Source organism: Carcharodon carcharias, chromosome 7, assembly GCF_017639515.1.
Source record: "Carcharodon carcharias isolate sCarCar2 chromosome 7, sCarCar2.pri, whole genome shotgun sequence".
NCBI classification, from domain to species: domain Eukaryota; kingdom Metazoa; phylum Chordata; class Chondrichthyes; order Lamniformes; family Lamnidae; genus Carcharodon; species Carcharodon carcharias.
Genome location: NC_054473.1, coordinates 100507595 through 100528556, shown reverse-complemented (window position 1 = coordinate 100528556; position 20962 = coordinate 100507595). Strand labels below are relative to the sequence as shown.

At 46.3% G+C, this 20962-nt stretch overlaps 1 protein-coding gene across 2 annotated transcripts in view; it reads right to left on the bottom strand.

Annotated features, from left to right (window-relative positions):
- Window positions 1-1376: 1376 nt before the first annotated feature.
- Window positions 1377-20962, bottom strand: part of pfas (phosphoribosylformylglycinamidine synthase) — a 224335-nt gene continuing 204749 nt past the window's right edge. For both annotated transcript variants that reach the window (XM_041190696.1, XM_041190698.1), the window contains exons 26-29: window positions 16184-16295; window positions 12828-12986; window positions 2605-2757; window positions 1377-1942 (exon numbers count right to left, since the gene is read on the bottom strand). In XM_041190696.1, coding sequence (XP_041046630.1) covers window positions 1632-1942; window positions 2605-2757; window positions 12828-12986; window positions 16184-16295 — 735 coding nt within the window. In that variant the 3' untranslated portion in view covers window positions 1377-1631. The remainder of the gene's footprint in view (window positions 1943-2604; window positions 2758-12827; window positions 12987-16183; window positions 16296-20962) is intronic.

The window sequence follows — 20962 nt, the reverse complement described above, 5'->3', positions numbered from 1 at the left end:
GGCTTTTGAAGTATAGTCACTAGTGTAATGTAGGAAGCCAATTTGTGTATAGCAAGATTCCACAAACAATAAAGAAATAATAGCCACATAATTTGCTTGTGATGTTGACTGAGGAATAAATATTGACCAGGAGATAGGGATAACTCCCCAATCATCTTCAAAATAGTGTTATGGGATCTCTTACATCCAGGTGAGAGGTAAAGACAGTGCTTCAGTTCAACATCTCATCCAAAAGACAGCACCTCCTACAGTGCAGCACTCCCACTGTACTGCACTGGATTTTTGTACTCAGTTCCTGCAGTGAGATTTGAACCTGCAACTTCGTGACTCATAATGTTACCAACTGAGCCACAGCTGCACCCTGATGTCTCATGTGAGGTCACTTATGGCACTATATCTGGGTGCTTAGGGCTAGACTATGGCATTAATTGCAAAGCTGACCTACTTCTACTGAGTTGGTATGGTGCTGCAGGACCTACTGGCTCTCACTAGAAGAGGACCCCCCCCCCCTTCACCTGTTTGCCTCCTGGGCTGCATCAGAGAACCTTGGTGCCCCCTCTCTGGCCTGTTGCACCATTTCTCTAACTCCTCTTCCGTGACTTGAGTGCAGTTGGTGCACCCAGAATGCACCTCTCCTTTAAAAACTCCCATCTGGCTTTCAGAATGACAGGCTAACTTTAAGTGGTATAATCGTTGCACAAACCTGGGGCTCCAGCTGAGATCCATAGCTACAGTCTAGTCATTTTAATTAGCAGGCTAATTATAAAAGTTTGCATGCTGTCTGCTTTCCTTTGAACAGCCGCAGGTTAATGGCTAAACTATTAAATGAGTACTTGTTTTTAATCATTCATGGGATGAGTGTCACCAGCAAAGTCAGCATTTATTGCCCATCCTGCATCTGCGAGCTGCCAGGATTTGGAGTACCCACCTGAAAAGGTGGTAGAAGTCAATTCCATGAATAATTTTAAAAGCTTGAATTTGGGATAAGTGCCATTGCTCTTTCAAAGAGCATGACAGACTGAATGGCCTCCTCCTGTGCTGTAAGTTTCCACGATTCATAGGTTTCCAGCAAACCTATAGTTCTGTTCATTGAATTGTTTCAATCTGAAAATTGATGTCTATCGGACACTGTCGAGGAAGCTTTACTCTGTATCCAACCCCGTGCTGTACCTGTCCTGGGAGTGTTTCATGGGGACGGTGTAGAGGAAGATTTACTCTGTATTTAATCTCGTGCTGTCCATGCCCTGGGAGTGTTTGATGGGGACAATGTAGAGGGATTTTGTATCCAACCCACTGCTGTACCTGTCCTGGGAATGTCTGATGTTGTCGTTCTCCTTGTGAATATTAAATGCATCCAAGAAGGGAGAGGAGACAGATGGTAGAAACTGAGATCAGTCTTTATTTTCAGAGATATTTTTACTGAAACCAATGACATGAATGACTCAGGACACATCTGAAACTCAACTGAGAGAGGTTCTTTGGTCTCAGCCCCTTCTGAGTGTAGAATGGGGGCTGAGGGATGATGGAGCCCAGTCTGAGGAATGCAGGTGGAGGAGAGTCTGCTAGGTGTGTTAGTGTCAGACATGGTGAGGTGGGAGGAAGGACAGACTCAGTGCTGGCCAGACAGATGATTAGAGACTCTGCAAACACCACTTGTGAGCGTTCTGGAACATACGTAACCATGGTGACACATCGAGAGATTGTCGCCAGTCCTGAGGCATCCAGGGCCACTGCCAGAGCAAGGTGCAACGCTCTGGGTGAGGCATCATAGCTAGGTGCCGGCCATCGGCAGAGCAGAGAGCAGCAATGCCCAGTGGTGATCCATTGGGATTCTGGGGATATTGTTCAGTCGGGACACCAGAATCATCACAGTAACGGAGTGGAGCCAGGTTGCTTTCAGTCACCAGCCTCAGCACAGTGTCTGACTCAAATTGCATGTAACCTGCAAAAGAAATGAGAGAGAATGAGCACTGCGCTCTGCTGGTCTAAGCACTGCCCCTCTTGGCTCACAGGTCTCCAGCACCAGCCCTAGACCATGACTGGAGCACTCAACTTAAGCTAGGAGTTAGAGGGATACACAGTTCCAGGACCATTACTGAACACACAGGATGGGGGGTGGGGCGGTTAGAGAGATACACAGACCCAGGGCCTAATACTGAACACACAGGACAGGAGGGCTGGAGAGATACACAGACCCAGGGACTAATACTGAACACACAGGACACGGAGGGTTAGAGATATACACAGACCCAGGGACTAATACTGAACACGCAGGACAGGGGGGGCTTAGAGAGATACACAGACCCAGGGACTAATACTGAACCCCCCAGGACAGGGGGGGCTTAGAGAGATACACAGACCCAGGGACTAATACTGAACCCCCAGGACAGGGGGGCTTAGAGAGATACACAGACCCTGGGACTAATACTGAACACAGAACCAAGTGACTGCAGTTTAGAGGGGTTCACTGAGTTAAGGACTTGAGAATACATAAGAGATTTGTCACCTGGCCATCTGGAGGCTATCAATGCTGACTCATGCATGATCCATCTTTTATCAACATCTACCCCGGGCTTGTACGGAATGGAATGGTCAGTGCCTCACCTTCTCCATGGGCCACCCAGATTCCAAGTGTCGAGCCTTCCATCCCTCGCAGCAGGATGGAGCTGCTCTCCAAGATGGTCACAGTGACAAAGCGGGACTCAAAGCGTCTGGAGCGGTTGTGGGTCAGCAGGACACCCGGGTGCATTTCACCATCTGAAAAAAATATTGGTCCAAGTCACAAACTCACCAACAAAGCCCTGGGGTCAAGACCTCAAGACCCTCTGACCTCCAGCCTGGTCTCTCTGCCCTGACACAATCCAAGCATGAATCAGTAAAAATAGTGATGTAGGTCAACAGGGTCATAAAAACACACTAAGCATTAGGGTTTATCTCTGGAGGGATAGAATTGAAAAGTATGAAATTCATGCTATAGCTGTAACAAGCCCATATTATAAAGATGCAGAGGCACTGGAGAGGGATAAGATAACTAGAGGGCTGCAAGCTCATACCAATCAAGACACAATGAACAGACTGGTCTCCTCTCTTGAAAGGTCAAGGTTAATAGTGTTTGTATAGAAATCTTTAAAATTATGAAAGGTATTTATAGATTGGGGGCTGGTTAGCTCAGTTGACTACCATGTGCTTCATAATAATGCCAATAGCACGGGTTTGATTCTCATTTTTGGGACTGGGACCTGGCCTCCTTGCCCTGCCCTTAGTTAGGCAGAGCACAGCACAAAGGATTGAATAAAGAAATTAATAGTTGAGACACAAAGAGAATGTTTCCACTTGCAATGAACTGAAAAACTTGAGACCATCAACATTAGAGTTGATGAGTGGGCAAATGCATGGCAGATGCAGTATAATGTGGATAAATGTGAGGTTATCCATTTTGGTAACAAAAACAGGAAGGCAGATTATTACCTAGAGGGGAAGGTGCAATGAGACCTGGGTGTCCTTGTGCACCAGTTGCTGAAGGTAAGCATGCAGGTGCAGCAGGTAAAGAAGGCAAATGGTATGTTGGCCTTCATAGCCAGAAGATTAGAGTACAGGGATGTCTTGCTGCAATTGTACAGGGCCTTGGTGAGATCACACCTGGAATATTGTGTGCAGTTTTGGTCTCCTTATCTGAAGAAGGATGTTCTTGCTATAGAGGGAGTGCAGCGAATGTTTACCCGACTGATTTCTGGGATGGAGGGACTGACATACGAGGAGAGATTGAGTCGATTAGGATTATATTTGCTGGAGTTCAGAAGAATGAGGGGGGATCTCATAGAAACCTTTAAAATTCTAACAGGACTAGACAGGGTAGATGCAGGAAGGATGTTGCCGATTGTGGGGGAGTCCAGAACCAGGGGTCACAGTCTGAGGATATGGGGTAGACCATTTAGGACTAAGATGAGGAGAAATTTCTTCACCCAGAGAGTGGTGAGCCTGTGGAGTTTGTTACCACAGAAAGTAGTCAAGACCAAAACATTGTATGTTTTCAAGGAGGAGTTAGATATAGCTCTTGGAGCGAAAGGGATCAAAGGGTATGGGGAGAAAGAGGGAGCAGGCTATTGAGTTGGCTGATCAGCTATAATCATAATGAATGGCGGAGCAGGCTCGAAGGGCCGAATGGCCTACTCCTGCTCCTAGTTTCTATGTTTCTATAAGATAGTCACCAAGAACCTGCATTCGTGTGTGCTCTGCCAAATGGCTATAATTAAAACAAAAATACTGAAAAAACTCAGCAGGTCTGGCAGCATCTGTAGAGAGAAAAACAGAGTTAACATTTCGAGTCCATATGACTCTTCTTCAGAGCTAAAGAGAAGTAGAAATGTTTAAGAGGGGGTGGAGCAGGTGGAGCAAGATAGAAGGTCAGGGATAGGTGGCAGCTAAGGAGAGATTGACAAAGATGTCATGGACACAAAACAAAGGGGGTGTTAATGGTAGTGGTAAAGATTAAAGAAGGTGATGAAAGTGGCATAAAGGTAAGAGCAAAATCTCTTAGTAGCAGAACAAGGGTCTACACTCTGTGAAAGAGCAACATAGAAACAAGTGACAGGGGGTGGTGGCTGGGGAAAAATGATTAAATAGATAACAATAAATAAAAATTAAAAGAACAGAAAAAAACATAATTGGATTAAAAAGGGGATGGGACGGAGGAGAGAGTTCATGGTCTGAAGTTGTTGAACTCAATGTTAAGTCTGGAAGGCTGTAAAGTGCCTAATCAGAAGATGAGGTGCTGTTCCTCCAGTTGGTTTTAGGCTTCACTGGAAAATTGCAGCAGGCCAAGGTTGGACATGTGGGCATGAGAGCAGGGTGATGTGGAAATGGCAAATGACAGGAAGGTCTGGGTTATGCTTGCGGACAGACCGAAGGTGTTCCGCAAAGTGGTCACCCAGTCTGCGTTTGGTCTCCCTTACGTAGGGGAGTCCGCATTGGGAGCAGCGAATGCAGTGGACTAAACTGAAGGAGGTGCAAATGAAGCGCTGAAAGGAGTGTTTGGGGCCTTGGACAGTGAGGAGGGAGGTAAAGAGGCAGGAGTTGCATCTTCTGTGATTGCATCGGAAGGTGCCATGGGAAGGGGATGAGGTGTTGGGGGTGATGGACGAGTGGACCAGTATGTCTCGGAGGGAATGGTCCCTACGGAATGCTGTCCAGGAGAGGGGGAGCTGTGTTTGGTTGGGGTGGGTGGGGGCGGTGGACGGGGGGACGGTGTTGAGGGGAAGGTGGTGGCATCGTGCTGGAGTTGGCAGAAATGATGGAGGATGATCCTTTCAATGTGGAGGCTGTTGGGTTGAAAAATGAGGACAAGGGGGGCCCTATCATGGTCCTTGGAGGGATGGGAAGGGGTAAGGGTAGAGGCATGGGAAATGGGTCAGACACTGTTGAGGGCCCTGTCAATCACAGTCTGATAATAAAAAAGTAAGACACGTCAGAAGTGCTTTTTTGGAAAGTGGCATTATCAGAACAGATGCGACGGAGGAGAAGGAACTGAGGGAATGGGATGGAGTCCTTACAGGAAGCTGGGTGTGAGGAGCTGTGTTAGAGGTAGCTGTGGGAGTTGGTGGGCTTGTAATGAATGCTGGTGGACAGTCTATCACCAGAAATGGTGACAGAGAGGTCAAGGAAGGGAAGTGTTGGAGATTGACCATGTGAAAGTGATAGAGGGGTGGAAATTGGAAACAAAATAGATAAATTTCCAGAACAAAAACTAGTTCTGTCGAAGGGTCATGAGGACTCGAAACGTCAACTCTTTTCTTCTCCGCCAATGCTGCCAGACCTGCTGAGTTTTTCCAGGTAATTCTGTTTTTGTTTTGGATTTCCAGCATCCGCAGTTTTTTTGTTTTTATAGATAAATTTCCAGGTTCAGCTGAGATCATGAAGCGGCATCAATACAGTCATCGATGTACCGGAAAAAGAGTAGGAGGGGGCTTGAGTTGGACTGGAAGAAGGAACGTTCCACATATCCCACAAAAAGTCAGGCATAAGTGGGGCCCATGCGGGTAACCATGGCCACATCTTTTATTTGGAGGAAGTGAGACAAGCTAAAAGATAAATTGTTCAGTGAGAGAACAAGTTCAGACAGACGGAGGAGAGTGGTGGTGGATGGGGATTGTTCGGGCCTCTGTTCAAGGAAGAAGCAGAGAGCCCTCAGACCATCCCGGTGGGGGATGGAGGTTTAGAGAGATTGGACCTCCATGGTGAAGGAAACTGGAAACTTTTGATATGACTTAGGGCATCAGACGAATTGTGAATGTAAGTCCGAAGAGACTGGACTGGACAAGGTGAGAGAGAATGGAGTCAAGGTAGGGAGAAATGAGTTCCGTGGGGCAGAAACAGGCTGACATGATGGGTCTACTGGAATAGTCCTGTTTTGGGAAGGAGGTAGAAGTGGACTGTGTGGGGTTGGGAGACTATGAGGTTGGAAGCTGTCAACAGAAGATCTCCAGAGGAGATGAGGTCAGTGACAGTCCTGGAAACAATGGCTTGATATTCAGCGGTGGGGTCATGGTCCAGGGAGGTAGGAAGAAGTGTCTGAGAGTTGGCACTCAGTCTCTGCGAGGTAGAGGTCAGTACGCCAAACAACAGTGCCACCCTTGTTGACAGGTTTGATGATAAAGTCAGGGTTGGACCTGAGAGAATGGAGTGCAGCAAGTTCAGAGGAAACAGGTTGGAGTGGGTGAGTAGAGCAGAGAAATTAAGACATTTCTCAGTGAAAAGATCAAGAGCAGATAAGAAGCTGGAGGGAGGAATACAGGTAGGGGGAGTATTCTGGAGGCAGGTGAAAGTAGCCATTGAATAGCGGGAGGACTCCTGCCCAAAGAAGTGAGCAAGGAGGCGAAGGCGACGGAAGACGATTTCAGCTTCATGCCGAGCCCGAAATTCATTGAGGTGCGGGTGTAAGGGGATGAGACTGACTCGTTTGCTGAGGACAGAACCTTCATCATGAGAGAGAGGAACGTCAGATGGTATAGTGAATACATAGCAAGGGGTGGATTTAGAAGAAGGGATGGGATCAGAGGGACAGGAACAGGTGATGGGTCCTTGATGGGTGTTGGTACTAATAGTTGTTGGAGCTTGCGTTCCTTAATACCTGAAAGGGAGAGAAAAATTTTTTTGTTCAGGCGTTGAATGAGACGAAGAATAAAATGAAACTGGGGAAAAGGACAGCTTTGAGATAGGGTGCCACTGGAGGGAGAGATCGAGTGTGTTGATATGGCGGTGCATGGCACTGAGTGTGGATCTCAGGATGCGGCGATAACAGCAGTCCGAGGAGTGTTGTATGTCCAGGAGATATCTGTAATCACGGATGGATTCGAACTATGAAGGATGGAACTTCAGTTTTAATCTACATGGGGTAAGACGGAGATGGAGACAGTCACTGAGGAAGGGAATATGGCTGTGGAAGTGAGTTTTGATAAACACCTTGTCAAACATCCGGAGGGAAATGGAAAGCAATGAAAGTGTACATGGCAAAAGAGACAAACAGAAATCCTGTCAGAGAGAACAGCAGTACTTCTTCAAGGTAGGCATTCCTTGAAGAGAAGTGGCGGTCAATTAAACACTAAGATGAAAGCAAAATACTGCGGATGCTGGAAATCTGAAATGAAAACAAAAAATGCTGGAAAAACTCAGCAGGTCTAGCAGCATTTTTTAAAATTAATTCGTGGAATGTGGGCTTCGCTGGCTGAGCCAGAATTTATTGCCCACCCCTAGTTGCCCTTGAGAAGGTGGGTGAGCTGCCATCTTGAACTCCTGTAGTCCATATGGTATAGGTACACCCACAGTGCTGTTAGGGAGGTAGTTCCAGGATTTTGACCCAGTGACAGTGAAGGAACTGTGATATATTTCCAATGTTGTCGTGGGTTTGGAAGGTGCTGTTGAAGGAGCCTTGGTGAATTTCTGCAGTGCATCTTGTAGATGGTACACACTGCTCTGCTACTGCGTGTCGGTGGTGAAGGGAATGAACTTTTGTGGATGTGGTGCTAATCAAGCGAACTGCTTTGTCCTGGATGGTGTCAAGCTTCTTGAGTGCTGTGGGAGCTGCACTCATCCAGGCAAGTGGGGAGCATTTCATTACACTCCCGACTTGTGCCTTGTAGATGGTGGACAGGCTTTGGTGGGGTCAGGATGTGAGTTACTCGTTGCACAATTCCTAGCCTCTGACCGGCTCTTATAGCCACAGTACTTATTTGGTTAGTCCAGTTCAGTTTCTGGTCATTGGTAACCCCCAGGATGTTGATAGGGGAATCAGTGATGGTAATGCCACTGAACATCAAGGGCCGATGTTTGGATTCTCTCTGGTTGGAGATGGTCATTACCTGGCACTTGTGTAGTGCAAATGTTACTTGCCGTTTGTCAGCCCAAGGCTGGATATTGTCCAGGTCTTGCTGCATTTGGACATGGCTGCTTCAGTACCTGAGTTGTTGCGAATGATGCTGAACATTGTGCAATATCAGCGAACATCCCCACTTCTGACTTTATGATGGAAGGAAGGTCATTGATGAAGCAGCTGAAGATGGTTGGGCTGAGGACACTACCCTGAAGAACTCCTGCAATGATGAACTGGAGCTGAGATGACTGACCTCCAACAACCACAACCATCTTCCTTTATACTAGGTATGACTCCAACAAGTGGAGGTTTATCCCCTTGATTCCCATTGACTCCAGTTTTGCTAGGGCTCCTTGATGCTACACTCAGTCAAATGCTGCTTTGATGTCAAGGGCAGTCACTTTCACCTCACCTTGGGAGTTCAGCTCTTTTGTCTATATTTGAACCAAGGCTGTAATGATGTCAGGAGCTGAGTGGCCCTGGCGAAACCCAAACTGGGCATTAGTGAGCAAGTTATTGCTAAGCAAGTGCCGCTTGATAGCACTGTTGATGCCAGATAGATGCCAGTGTTGTAGCTGTACTGGAACAGCTTGGCTAGGGGCACGGCAAGTTCTGGAGCACAAGTCTTCAGTACTATTGCCAGAGTATTGTCAGAGCCCATAGCCTTTCCAGTGTCCAGGGCTTCCATTGTTTTTTGATATCACATGGAGTGAATTGAATTGGCTGAAGACTGGCATCTGTGATGCTGGGGACCTCCAGAGGATGGATCATCCACTCAGCACTTCTGGCTGAAGATTGTTGCAAATACTTCAGCCTTATCTTTTGCGCTAATGTGCTGGGCTCCTTCATCATTGAGGATGGGGATATTTGTCGAGCCTCCTCCTCCAATGAGTTGTTTAATTGTCCACCACCATTCACTACTGGATGCGGCAGGACTGCAGAGCTTAGATCTGATCTGTTAGTTGTGGGATCACTTAACTCTGTCTATCACTTACTGCTTATGCTGTTTGGCATGCAAATAGTCCTGTGTTATAGCTTGACCAGGTTGACACCTCATTTTTAGGTATGCCTGGTGCTGCTCCGGCATGTCCTCCTGAGCTCTTCATTGAACCAGGGTTGATCCTCTGGCTTAATGGTAATGGTAGAGTGGGGGATATGCTGGGCCATGAGATTACAGATTGCGTTCGAGTACAATCCTGCTGCTGCTAATGCTGATGGTCCACAGTACCTCATGGATGCCCAGTCGAGTGCTAGACCTGTTCGAAATCTATCCCAATTAGCACGGTGGTAGTGCCACACAACATGATTGAGGGTATCCTCAATGTGAAAGTGGGACTTCATCTCCACAATGATTGTGCAGTGATCACTCCTACTGATACTGTCATGGAGAGATGCATTTGCAGCAGGCAGGTTGGTGAGGATGAGGTCAAGTATGTTTTTCCCTCCTGCTGGTTTTCTCTCCACCTGCCACAGACCCAGTCTAGCAGCTATGCCATTTAGGACTCGGCCAACTTGGTCAGTAGTGGTGCTACTGAGCCACTCTTGGTGATGGACATTGAAATCCCCCACCCAGAGTACATTCTGCACCCTTGTCACCCTCAGTGCTTCCTCCAAGTGATGGTCAACATGGAGGAGCACTGATTTATCAGCTGAGGGAGGGCAATCAGTCCCTCAGCAGGAGATTTCCTTGCCCACGTTTGACCTGATGCCATGAGACTTCATGGGGTTTGGAGTCGATGTTGAAGACACCCACCGCAACTCCCTCCCCACTGTGCCGCTACCTCTGCTGGGTCTGTCCTGCTGCTGGGACATACCCAGGGATGGTGATGGAGGAGTCTGGGACATTATCTGTAAGGTATGATTCCATGAGTATGACTATGTCAGGCTGTTGCTTCACTAGTCTGTGAGACAGCTCTCCCAATTTTGGCACTAGCCCCCAGTTGTTAGTAAGGACGACTTTGCAGGGTCGACAGGGTTGAGATTGTCTTTGTCATTTCTGGTGCCTAGGTCGATGCCGGGTGGTCCGTCTGGTTTCACTACTTTGTTTGTTTTGTGACTTTGTAGCAGTTTGTTACAACGGAGTGGCTTGCTGGGCCATTTCAGAGGGCATTTAAGAGTCAACCACATTGCTGTAGGTTTGGAGTCACACGTAGGCCTGACCAGGTAAGGATGACAGATTAAAAGCAAAAAACTGCGGATGCTGGCAATCCAAAACAAAAACAAAAATAAAAATAAAAATACCTGGAAAAACTCAGCAGGTCTGACAGCATCTGCGGAGAGGAATACAGTTAACGTTTTGAGTCCGTATGACTCTTCAACAGAACTAAGGAAAAATAGTGAGGTGAAATATAAGCTGGTAAACCTCTCTTCTATTTTTCCTTAGTTTTGTTGAAGAGTTATACGGACTTGAAACATTAACTGTATTCCTCTCCACAGGTGCTGTCAGACCTGCTGAGCTTTTCCAGGTATTTTTAAGGATGACATATTTCTTTCCCTAAAAGGTATTAGGGAACCAGATGGATTTTTACAACAATCAACAATGGTTTCATGGTCATCATTAAACTTTTAAATTCAAATTTCACCATCTGCCATGGTGGGATTCGAACTCAGGTCCCCAGAGCATACCCTGGATCTCTGGATTACTAGTCCAGCAACAATACCATTACACCATCGCCTCCCTCAAGAGAGGGGGAGAGAGAAACAGAATTAACGTTTCGAGTCTAAATTACTTCTTCAGAGAAGTAGAAATGTGATGGATTTTATACTGTTTAAGAGGGGATGGAGCAAGAAGAAAGTCAGCTAAGGAGAGATTGACAAAGATATCATGGACATAGGGCAAAGGGTGTTAATGGTAGTGGTAAAATTTAAAGAAGATGATGATAGTGGCATAAAGATAACGGCTGAGCAGAACAAGGGTCACCGCTCTGTGAAAGCATAACATAGAAACCAAAGGTCCTGTGGGGGTGGGGGTGGGGGTGGGGTGGGCGGGGGGAGGAGAATCACGGTGGTGGTTGGGGAAAAAGGAGAATGATGCCACCACCAAACACATCTTCCCCTCATGCACCGGTCAGCATTCAGTAGGGACCGTTCCCTCCAGGACATCCTGGTCCACTCCTCCATCACCCCCAACACCTCATTCCCCGCCCACGGCATCTTCTCATGCAATCGAAGAAGGTGCAACACCTGCCCCTTTACCTCCTCCGTCCTCACCGTCCAAGGGCCCAAACATTCCTTTCAGGTGAAGCATTGCTTTACTTGCACCTGCTTCAATTTAGTCTACTATATTCGCTGCTCCCAATGCGGTCTCCTCTACACTGGGGAGACCAGATGCAGACTGGATTACCACTTTGCGGAACACCTTCAGTCTGTCCACAAGCATGACCCAGGCCTTCTTGTTGCTTGCCATTTCAACACACCATCCTGCTCTCATGTCTGTCCTTGGCCTGCTGCAATGTTCCAGTGAAGCCCAACGCAAACTGGAGGAACAGCACCTCATCTTCCGATTAGGCACTTTACAGCTTTCCAGACTTAACATTGAATTCAACAACTTCAGACCATGAAATCTCTCCTCTATCTTCACCCTTTTTAAAATCCCTTTGCCCCTTTTTTCTTGTTTTTTTAGTTTTAAATAAATTAAAAAAAAAACTTAAAATTATGTATTCATTTTTTGCATCCTTCTTCCCCAACCAACCTCCTCCACTATCATTAACACTTCCTTTGCCCCGTGTCCATGACATCTTCGTCAATCTCCCTTTAGCTGCCACCTATCCCTGGCTTTCTATTTTGCACCATCTGCTCCACCTTCTCTTAAACAGTGTAAAATCCATCACATTTCTATTTCTCTTCAGCTCTGAAGAGTCATACAGACTCGAAACATTAAATCTGTTTCTCTCTCCACAGATGCTGCCAGACCTGCTGGGTTTTTCCAGTATTTTTTGTTTCCATTTCAGATTTCCAGCATCTGCAGTATTTTGTGTTCATTGCAGGTACTTGGCTCATTATCTGCTGAGGCTTCACCCTGAGCTGCTTCTGTCATGTGGTGATTTGCCATTGCCTTCCACTCCCGGGGCAGGGTGAGGAAGCAGCTCCAAAGTCGACTTCAGCCAGACGGTTGGTGTTATTCTGATCCACACTCAAGCCATCTAACCAAGTGAGCCAATCAGGACCTAGTCACCAAGAATGTAACAGGAAGTTCAGGAGAAACTTCTTGACTGAGAAAGTGGAACTTCCTACCACAGAGAGCGGCTGAAATGAATAGAGTTTTAGGAGGGGCTAGATAAGCAATTAAGGGAGAAGTGATGAGTTAAATAAGGAAAGTCAGGAAAGGCTCCGGTGGAGTATAAATGCTTACATGGATGAGTTGGGCTGAATGGATTGTCTGGGTCATATATTCCACGTATTCCAATGTTATACATGTGACACATGAAACAGGAGAGTGAACCAGGGTCTGAGATGTTCTCACCATTCAACATTTCTAAGTCAGGTTCAGAAGCCACCCAGCCGAGTAACGCCATCAGCTGGCACCCGTTACACACGCCCAGGCTGAAGGTGTCCTGTCGGGAACGGAACTTGGAAAACTCGTCATGCGCAGCAGGATTGAATTGTACTGTTGCAGCCCAACCTGTAGGAGAAGAAACAGGGAGGAGGATAAAGGATGGGGCAAGCACACAGCAACACTGACAAGCAGCTTAGTGAAGGTTAAGAGAGTAAAATGTCCCAAAGAGACTTCCTAAATTTCCCCAATGATTAAATATTCCTGTTCCTGTATTCCGCACTCAATAAACATTCCTGTTCCTATATTCCCACTGGTTAAATATTCCTGTTCCTATATGTAATGTGATTAAAAATTCTGGTTCCTATATTCCCCATGATTAAATATTCCTGTTCCTATATTCCCCATAATTAAATACTCCTGTTTCGATATTCCCCGTGACTGAATATTCCTGTTCCTATGTTCCCCGTGATTAAATATTCCTGTTCTTATATTCCCCGTGATTAAATACTCCTGTTTCGATATTACCTGTGATTGAATATTCCTGTTCCTATGTTCCCTGTGATTAAATATTCCTGTTCCCATATTCTCAGTGATTAAATATTCTGGTTCCTATATTCCCAGTGATTAAATACTCCTGTTCCGATATTCCCCGTGATTGAATATTTCTGTTCCTATATTCCCTGTGATTAAATATTCTTGTTCCCATATTCCCAGTAATTAAATATTCCTGTTCCCATATTCCCCACTGATTAAATTTTCCTGATCGAATAGTCCCCGTGATTAAATATTCTGTTCCCATATTCCCCGTGATTGAACATTCCTGTTCCTATATTCCCCGTGATTAAATACTCCTGTTCCGATATTCCCCGTGATTGAATATTCCTGTTCCCTTTTTCCCCGTGATTGAATATTCCTGTTCCCATATTCCCCGTGATTGAATATTCCTATTCCTATATTCCCCATGATTAAATACTCCTGTTCCGATATTCCCAATGATTGAATATTCCTGTTCCCATATTCCCCGTGATTGAATATGCATGTCCCTATATTCCCCGTGATTAAATATTTCTGTTCCCATAATCCCTGTGATTAAATATTCCTGCTCCTTTCACAGAATCACACAGTGCAGAAGGGGCCCTTTGGCCCATCGAGTCTGCACCGACACGTGAGGAACACCTGACCTACCTACCTAATCGCATTTATCAGCACTTGGCCCATAGCCTTAAATGTTATGACGTGCCAAGTTCTCATCCAGGTACTTTTTAAAGGATGTGAGGCAACCCACCTCCACCACCCTCCCAGGCAGCGCATTCCAGACAGTCACCACCCTTTGGGTAAAAAAGTTTTTCATCACATCTCCCCTAAACCTTCTGCCCCTCACCTTGAATTTGTGTCCCCTCGTGACTGACCCTTCAAGCTGCTCCCTATCCACCCTGTCCATGCCCCTCATAATCTTGTACACCTCCATCAGGTTGCCCCTCAAGTCTTCTCTGCTCCAACGAAAACAACCCAAGTCTTCCCAACCTCTCTTCATAACTTAAATGTTTCATCCCAGGCAATATCCTGGTGAATCTCCTCTGCACCCCCTCCAGTGCAATCACATCCTTCCTATAATGTATCGACCAGAACTGCACACAGTACCCCAGCTGTGGCCTCACCAAGGTTCTATACAACTCCAACATGACCTTCCTACTTTTGTAATATATACCTCGATTAATAAAGGCAAGTGGCCCAAGTGCCTTTTTCACCATCCCACTAACATGCACCTCTGCCTTCAGAGATCTATGGACACACATTCCAAGATCCCTTTGTTCCTCAGAATCTTCCAGTGTCATGCCGCTCATTAAAAACTTCCTTGTCAAATTACTCCTTCCTCACACATTTCAGGGTTAAATTCCATCTGCCACTTATCTGCCCATTTGACCATCCCATCCACATCTTCCTGCAGCCCAAGACACTCACCCTCACTGTTAACCACCCGGCCAATCTTTGTGTCATTCGCAAGTTTACTAATCCTACCCCTGACATAGCCATCTATATTGTTTATATAAATGGCGAATAATAGGGGTCCCAGCACAGATCCGTGTGGGACGCCACTGGACACTGGCTTCCAGTCACTGAAGCAGCCTTCTGTCATCACCCTCTGTCTCTGACAACTAAGCCAATTTTAAATCCACCTTATTAAAATACCCTGTTTCCCATGTGCATTTGCCTTCTTTATAAGTCTCCCACATGGGGCTTTGCTAAAAACCCTTTTAAACTATATCAACTGCACCACTCTCATCTACACACCTGGCCACCTCTTCAAAAAATTCAGTCAAATTTATTTGGCATGTCCTCCCTCTGACAAAGCCATGCTGACTATCCCTGATCAAACCTTGCCTCTCTAAGTAGAGATAGATTCTCTCCTTCAGAATTTTCTCCAATAGCTTCCCTACCACTGACGTGAGACTCACTGGCCTGTAGTTCCCTGGCTTATCTCTACAACCCTTCTTAATTAGCGCAACCGCGTTAGCTGTTCTCCGGTCCTCTGGCACCTCCCCCGTGGCCAGAGAGGAATTAAAAATTTGGGTCAGTGCCCCTGCGATCTCCTCCCTTGCCTCCCTCAGCAGTCTGGGACACAAATCATCCAGACCTGGAGATTTGTCCACTTTTAAGCCTGCCAACACCTCCAATACCTTGTCACTCCCTATATCAATTTGCTTAAGAACCTCACAGTCTCTCTCCCTGAGTTCCATACCTTCATCCACATTCTCTTGGGTGAAGACAGATGTTGAAGTATTTGTTCAACACTCTACCAGTGTCCTCTGGCTCCACCCATAGATTGCTCCCTTAGTCTCAAATGGGCCCTACTCTTTCCCTGGTTATCCTCTTCCCATTGATATAAAAGCCTCTCTTTTCCTTATCATCGTATCCTGAATATCTCTGGTCATCCATGGTTCTCTGGGCTTGTTACTCCTTCCTATCACCCTAGAGGGAACATGTTGAACCTGTACCCTCCCCATTTCCTTTCTGAACAGCCCTCACTGCTCTTCTGTAGATTTCCCCACAAGTAGCTGTTCCCAGTCTACCTTGGCCAGATCCTGCCTTATTTTACTAAAAGCTGCTCGCCCCGCTTCCAAAGCAAGTATTTTACTTTATTAGCACTGATTAAATACTCGTGTTCCTATTTTCCCCACTGATTAATTATTCGTGTTCCTATATTCCCTGTGTTTAAATATTCCTGTTTCTCTAATCTCTGGTGACTAAACGTTTCTGTCACCATAAGGCCCGTGAATCCATATTCCTGTTTGTAAAGTTGTGTGTGCTGATTTAGTTCCTACCTTTTGCTGAGCCCAAGACGTCAGCGTAGCTGAAGCCTCCGACGAACACTACTCCTCGGAAAGAGTCCAAAGTCATTCCGGAACAGATGTCTGTCATCGTCACATCCCAAACCTAATTGGGAAAGGAGCAGGCTTTCACTGAGTCCTGATCCCAATAATTTCACTGTGACTCCCGTAACTAAGATACCACTTGTCACAAACCTGCCATGGAAGACACCCACTTCTCCTCATGTGTACCATGTACAAGATGCACAGCAGCCATCTGCAAAGAGTACTTCAAAAGCATCATCCAAACCTGTAACCTTTCCCACCTTGTTGGACAAGGTTATCAGGCACCTGGCAACTCCAGCAACTGAAATGTCCCTTCCAAGTCACACATCAACCTGACTTGAAACCACATTGCTGTTCCTTCACTGTTATTGGGTGGAATCATCCGAGATTCGCACTGTGTGGTAGCGGATAGGCAAAACGACATTTTACCCGCTGGCGGCAATAGCGGTTTATACAGTCATAAGGTCATAGAGTTATACAGCACAGAAACAGGCCCTTCGGCCCATCGTGTCCATGCCGGCCATCAAGCAGCTATCTATTCTAATCCCATTTTCCAGCACTTGGCCCTTAGCCTTGTATGCTATGGCATTTCAAGTGTTTATCTAAATACTTGTTAAATGTTGCGAGGGTTCCTGCCTCTACCATCCCGTTAGGCAGTGTGTTCCAGATTCCAACCACCCTCTGGGTGAAAAAAATTTTTCCTCAAATCTCCTCTAAACCTCCTGCCCCTTACCTTGTTATTTACACCTCCGCTAAGGGGAAAGATTTCTTCCTATCTACCCTATCTAAGTCCCTCATAATTTTGTATACCTCTATCTGGTTCTCCCTCAGCCTTCTCTGCCCTAAGGAAAACAGCCCTAGCCTATCCAGTCTCTCTTCGTAGCTCCAGTTCAGGCAACATCCTGGTGAATCTCCTCTGCACCCTCTCCAGTGCAATCACATCCTTCCTACAGTGTGGTGACCAGAACTGCACACAGTATTCCAGCTGTGGCCTAACTAGCATTTTATGTAGCTCCAACATAACCTCCTTGCTCTTATATTCTACGGCTTGGCTAATAAAGGCAAGTATCCCACATGCCTTCTTAACCATCTTACCAATCTGTGCTGCTGCCTTCAAGGATCTATGAACATGTACACCAAGGTCCCTCTCATCCTCTGTACTTCCTGGGGTCCTAACATTCATTGTGGATTCTCTTGCTGTGTTAGTCCTCCTAAAATGCATCACCTCACGCTTCTCAGGATTAAATTCCATTTGCCACTGTTCTGCCCATCTTACCAGCCCATCTATTTTGTCCTGTAATCTAAAGTTTTCCTCTTCACTATTTACGACACCACCTCCTTACTGATCATACCTCCTATATTCATGCCTAAATCACTAATGTACACTACAAACAGCAAGGGTCCCAGCACTGATCCCTACAGTACACCCACCCCGTCACAGGCTTCCAATCGTAAAAATAACCTTCGACCACCACACTCTGCTTCCTGCCAGTAAGCCAATTTTGGATCCAAATTGCCCTGGATCCCATGGGCTCTTATCTTCTTGACCATTCTCCCAAGAGGGACCTTGTCAAAAGCCTTACTGAAGTCCATGACTACATCAACTGCACTACCCTCATCTACACAACTGGTCACCACCTCAAAAAATTCACTCAAATTTGTTAGACATGATCTCCCCCTGACAAAGCCATGCTGACTATCCCTGATAAACCTCTGTTTCTCCAAGTGGAGATTAATCCTGTCCCTCAGAATTTTTTCCAATAGTTTCCCTACCACTGATGTTAGACTCACTGGCCTGTAATTACCTGGTTGATCCCTACTACCCTTCTTGACTAATGGTAACACATTCACTGTCCTCCGGTCCTCTGGCACCTCTCCTGTGGCCAGAGAGGATTTGAAAATTAGTGTCAGAGCCCCTGCAATCTCATCTCTTGCCTCACATAGCAGCCTGGGATACATCTTATCTGGGTCTGGGGATCTATCCACTTTTAAGCCCGCTGAACACAGGTGAAAAGTAACCACTTAAAACCTCACCTAAATCCTCTGGCTCTACACACAGATTGCCACTAATGTGCCCTACTCTTCCCCTGGTTATTCTCTTGCCCGTAATATACTTATAAAAAGCCTTGGGATTTTCCTTCATCTTGCCCGCCAGTGTTTTTTCATGTTCCCTCTTCGCTCTCCTAATTACTTTTTAAGTACCCCCTACACTTTCTATTCTCCTCTAGGGCTTCCACTGTTTTCAGCCCTCCATATCTGCCATAAGCATAGATTTTTTTCCTTATCCAATCCTCTACATCCTTTGACATCCAGGGTTCCCTGGACTTGTTGATCCTATTCTTCACCTTTACGGGAACATGTTGGCCCTGAACTCTCACTATTTCCTTTTTGAATGACTCCCACTGGTCTGATGTAGACTTTCCTACAAGTAGCTACTCCCAGTCCACTTTGGCCAGATCCTGTCTTATCATTTGAAATTGGCCTTCCTCCAATTCAGGACTTTTATTTCCGGTCCATCTTTGTCTTTTTCCATAACTACCTTAAATCTTACAGAGCTGTGGTCACTATCCCCAAAATGCTCCCCCATTTGCCCGGCTTCATTCTCTAAGATCAGGTCCAGTACCGCCCCTTCTCTTGTTGGACTTTCTACGTACTGGCTCAAAAGGCTCTCCTGGATGCAGGAGAATTCCGTCCCCTCCAAGTCTTTCACACTAAGACTATAAGTTAATATTGGGGAAATTGAAATCCCCTATTACTTTTACACTTCTGAGATTTGCCTACATATCTGGTCCTCTATCTCCCCCTGACTGTTTGGAGGCCTTTAACACACTCCAAGCAAAGTGATTGCCCCCTTTTTGTTTTTAAGTTCTACCCATATGGGCTCATTTAAGGAATCTTCTAAAAAATCATCCCTCCTTATGCAGTAATTGACTCCTTGGTCAGCAGTGCAAAGCCACCTCCTCTTTTACATCCTCCCTGTCACACCTGAAGATTCTATACCCTGGAATATTGAGCTGCCAGTCCTGCCCTTCCCTGATCCATGTCTCTGTGATAGCAACAATATCATATTCCCATGTTAATCAATGCCCTCAATTCATCTGCCTTGCTTGTGAGACTCCTTGCATTAAAATAGATGCAATCCAGCCTTGCGTCACTCCCTTGTGCCTTAACAGGTCTATATTTGCTTTGCCTTCCAATCTGACTTAGTTTCTCTTCTATATTTGGCTGTGCATCACCCCCTACTGTACCTCCACTCTGTTTCCCACCCCCCTGCCAGATTAGTTTAAACCCCCCCCAACACAACTAGCAAACCTCTCCGCAAGGATGTTGGTACCATTCCGGTTCAGGTGCAACCCGTCCGACTTGTTCAGGCCCCACCTTCGCCAGAAACAGACAGTGATCCAGGAAACTAAAGCCCTCACTCCTGCACCATCTCTTTAGCCATGCACTCATCCTCTCTATCCTCCTATTCCTATACTCACTAGCACGTGGCACAGGGAGTAATCCAGAGGTTACAACCTTTGAGGTCCTGCTTTTTAATCTGCTACCTAGCCCCCTAAATTCCTAAAACAGGACCTCATCCCTCTTTCTACCTATGTCATTGGTACCAATGTGAATCACGGCCTCTAACTGTTCACCCTCCCCCTTCAGAATTCCCTGCAGCTGTTCTGTGACATCCTTGACCCTGGCACCAGGGAGGCAACACACCATCTTGGAGTCACGTCTACAGCTGCAGAAGTACCTGTCTGCACCCCTCACAATTGAGTCTCTGACCACTATTGCTCTTACACTCTTACTCCTCCCACCTTGTGCTGCTGAGCCACACACAGTGCCGTGAACTTGGTTCTGGCTACACCCTCCAGAGGAACCTTCACCCTCATCGTTTCCCAACACAGAAAAATGTTTCTTGAGTGAGACGCACTCTGGGGCTTTCCTGACTACCTGCCTGCCTCCCTTCTTCTGACTGGTGATTACCCATTTCCTCTCTGACTGCACTTCCTTAAGCTGTAGATTGACTACATCTAAAAACATGCTATCCACGTAACCCTCAGCTTCGTGGATGCACCGTGTGTCTCCAGCTGATGCTCAAGCTCTGAAACCCGTTGCTCAGGCTGGTCAAGCCGGTGGCACTTCCTGCACATGTTGTCATCCAGACTGCAAGGAGTGTCTAAGAATTCTTACATGCTGCAGGCCCTTCAATACACGGGACTGAGCTCCTTTGTCATACTTGTTGTTTGTTTTTGATTAAAAGACTATTTCCTTAAATTTAAGCCAAGTAGAAAACTATTAAGTTTTTCCTTTACAAAAAAATGAAATGCTGAGACTCTTACCTTCTGTAATGCCACTTAAAAATGGAAAAAAAACTGCTAACGCCCAAACGTCCCAAACCTGCTGCATTAATTCCCGCATTCCTGGGAAACATGATGTTTCCATGGTGGGCGCTATCACCTTCCCACTTTATCACACTCTTTCACACCTCTGTGCTTCCAGCCCAAGACTGCTGCACAGAAGCTAAGAAGACTGCAAAGCCCCCCACCTCAATTACGTGTCCCTCAAGCATCTTTTGGACGCAGCAGAGGTCGCCGTGATGTCCTCTACTCCTGCTCTGGCCACAGGGTGGGCAACAACATCGTTAATCCAGCATGGGAGGTGATGGCAGTGATGGTCAGTGCCAATGCCCTGCAAAAGAGGACAGCCACCCAGTGTCGCAAGAGGATGAATGATCTC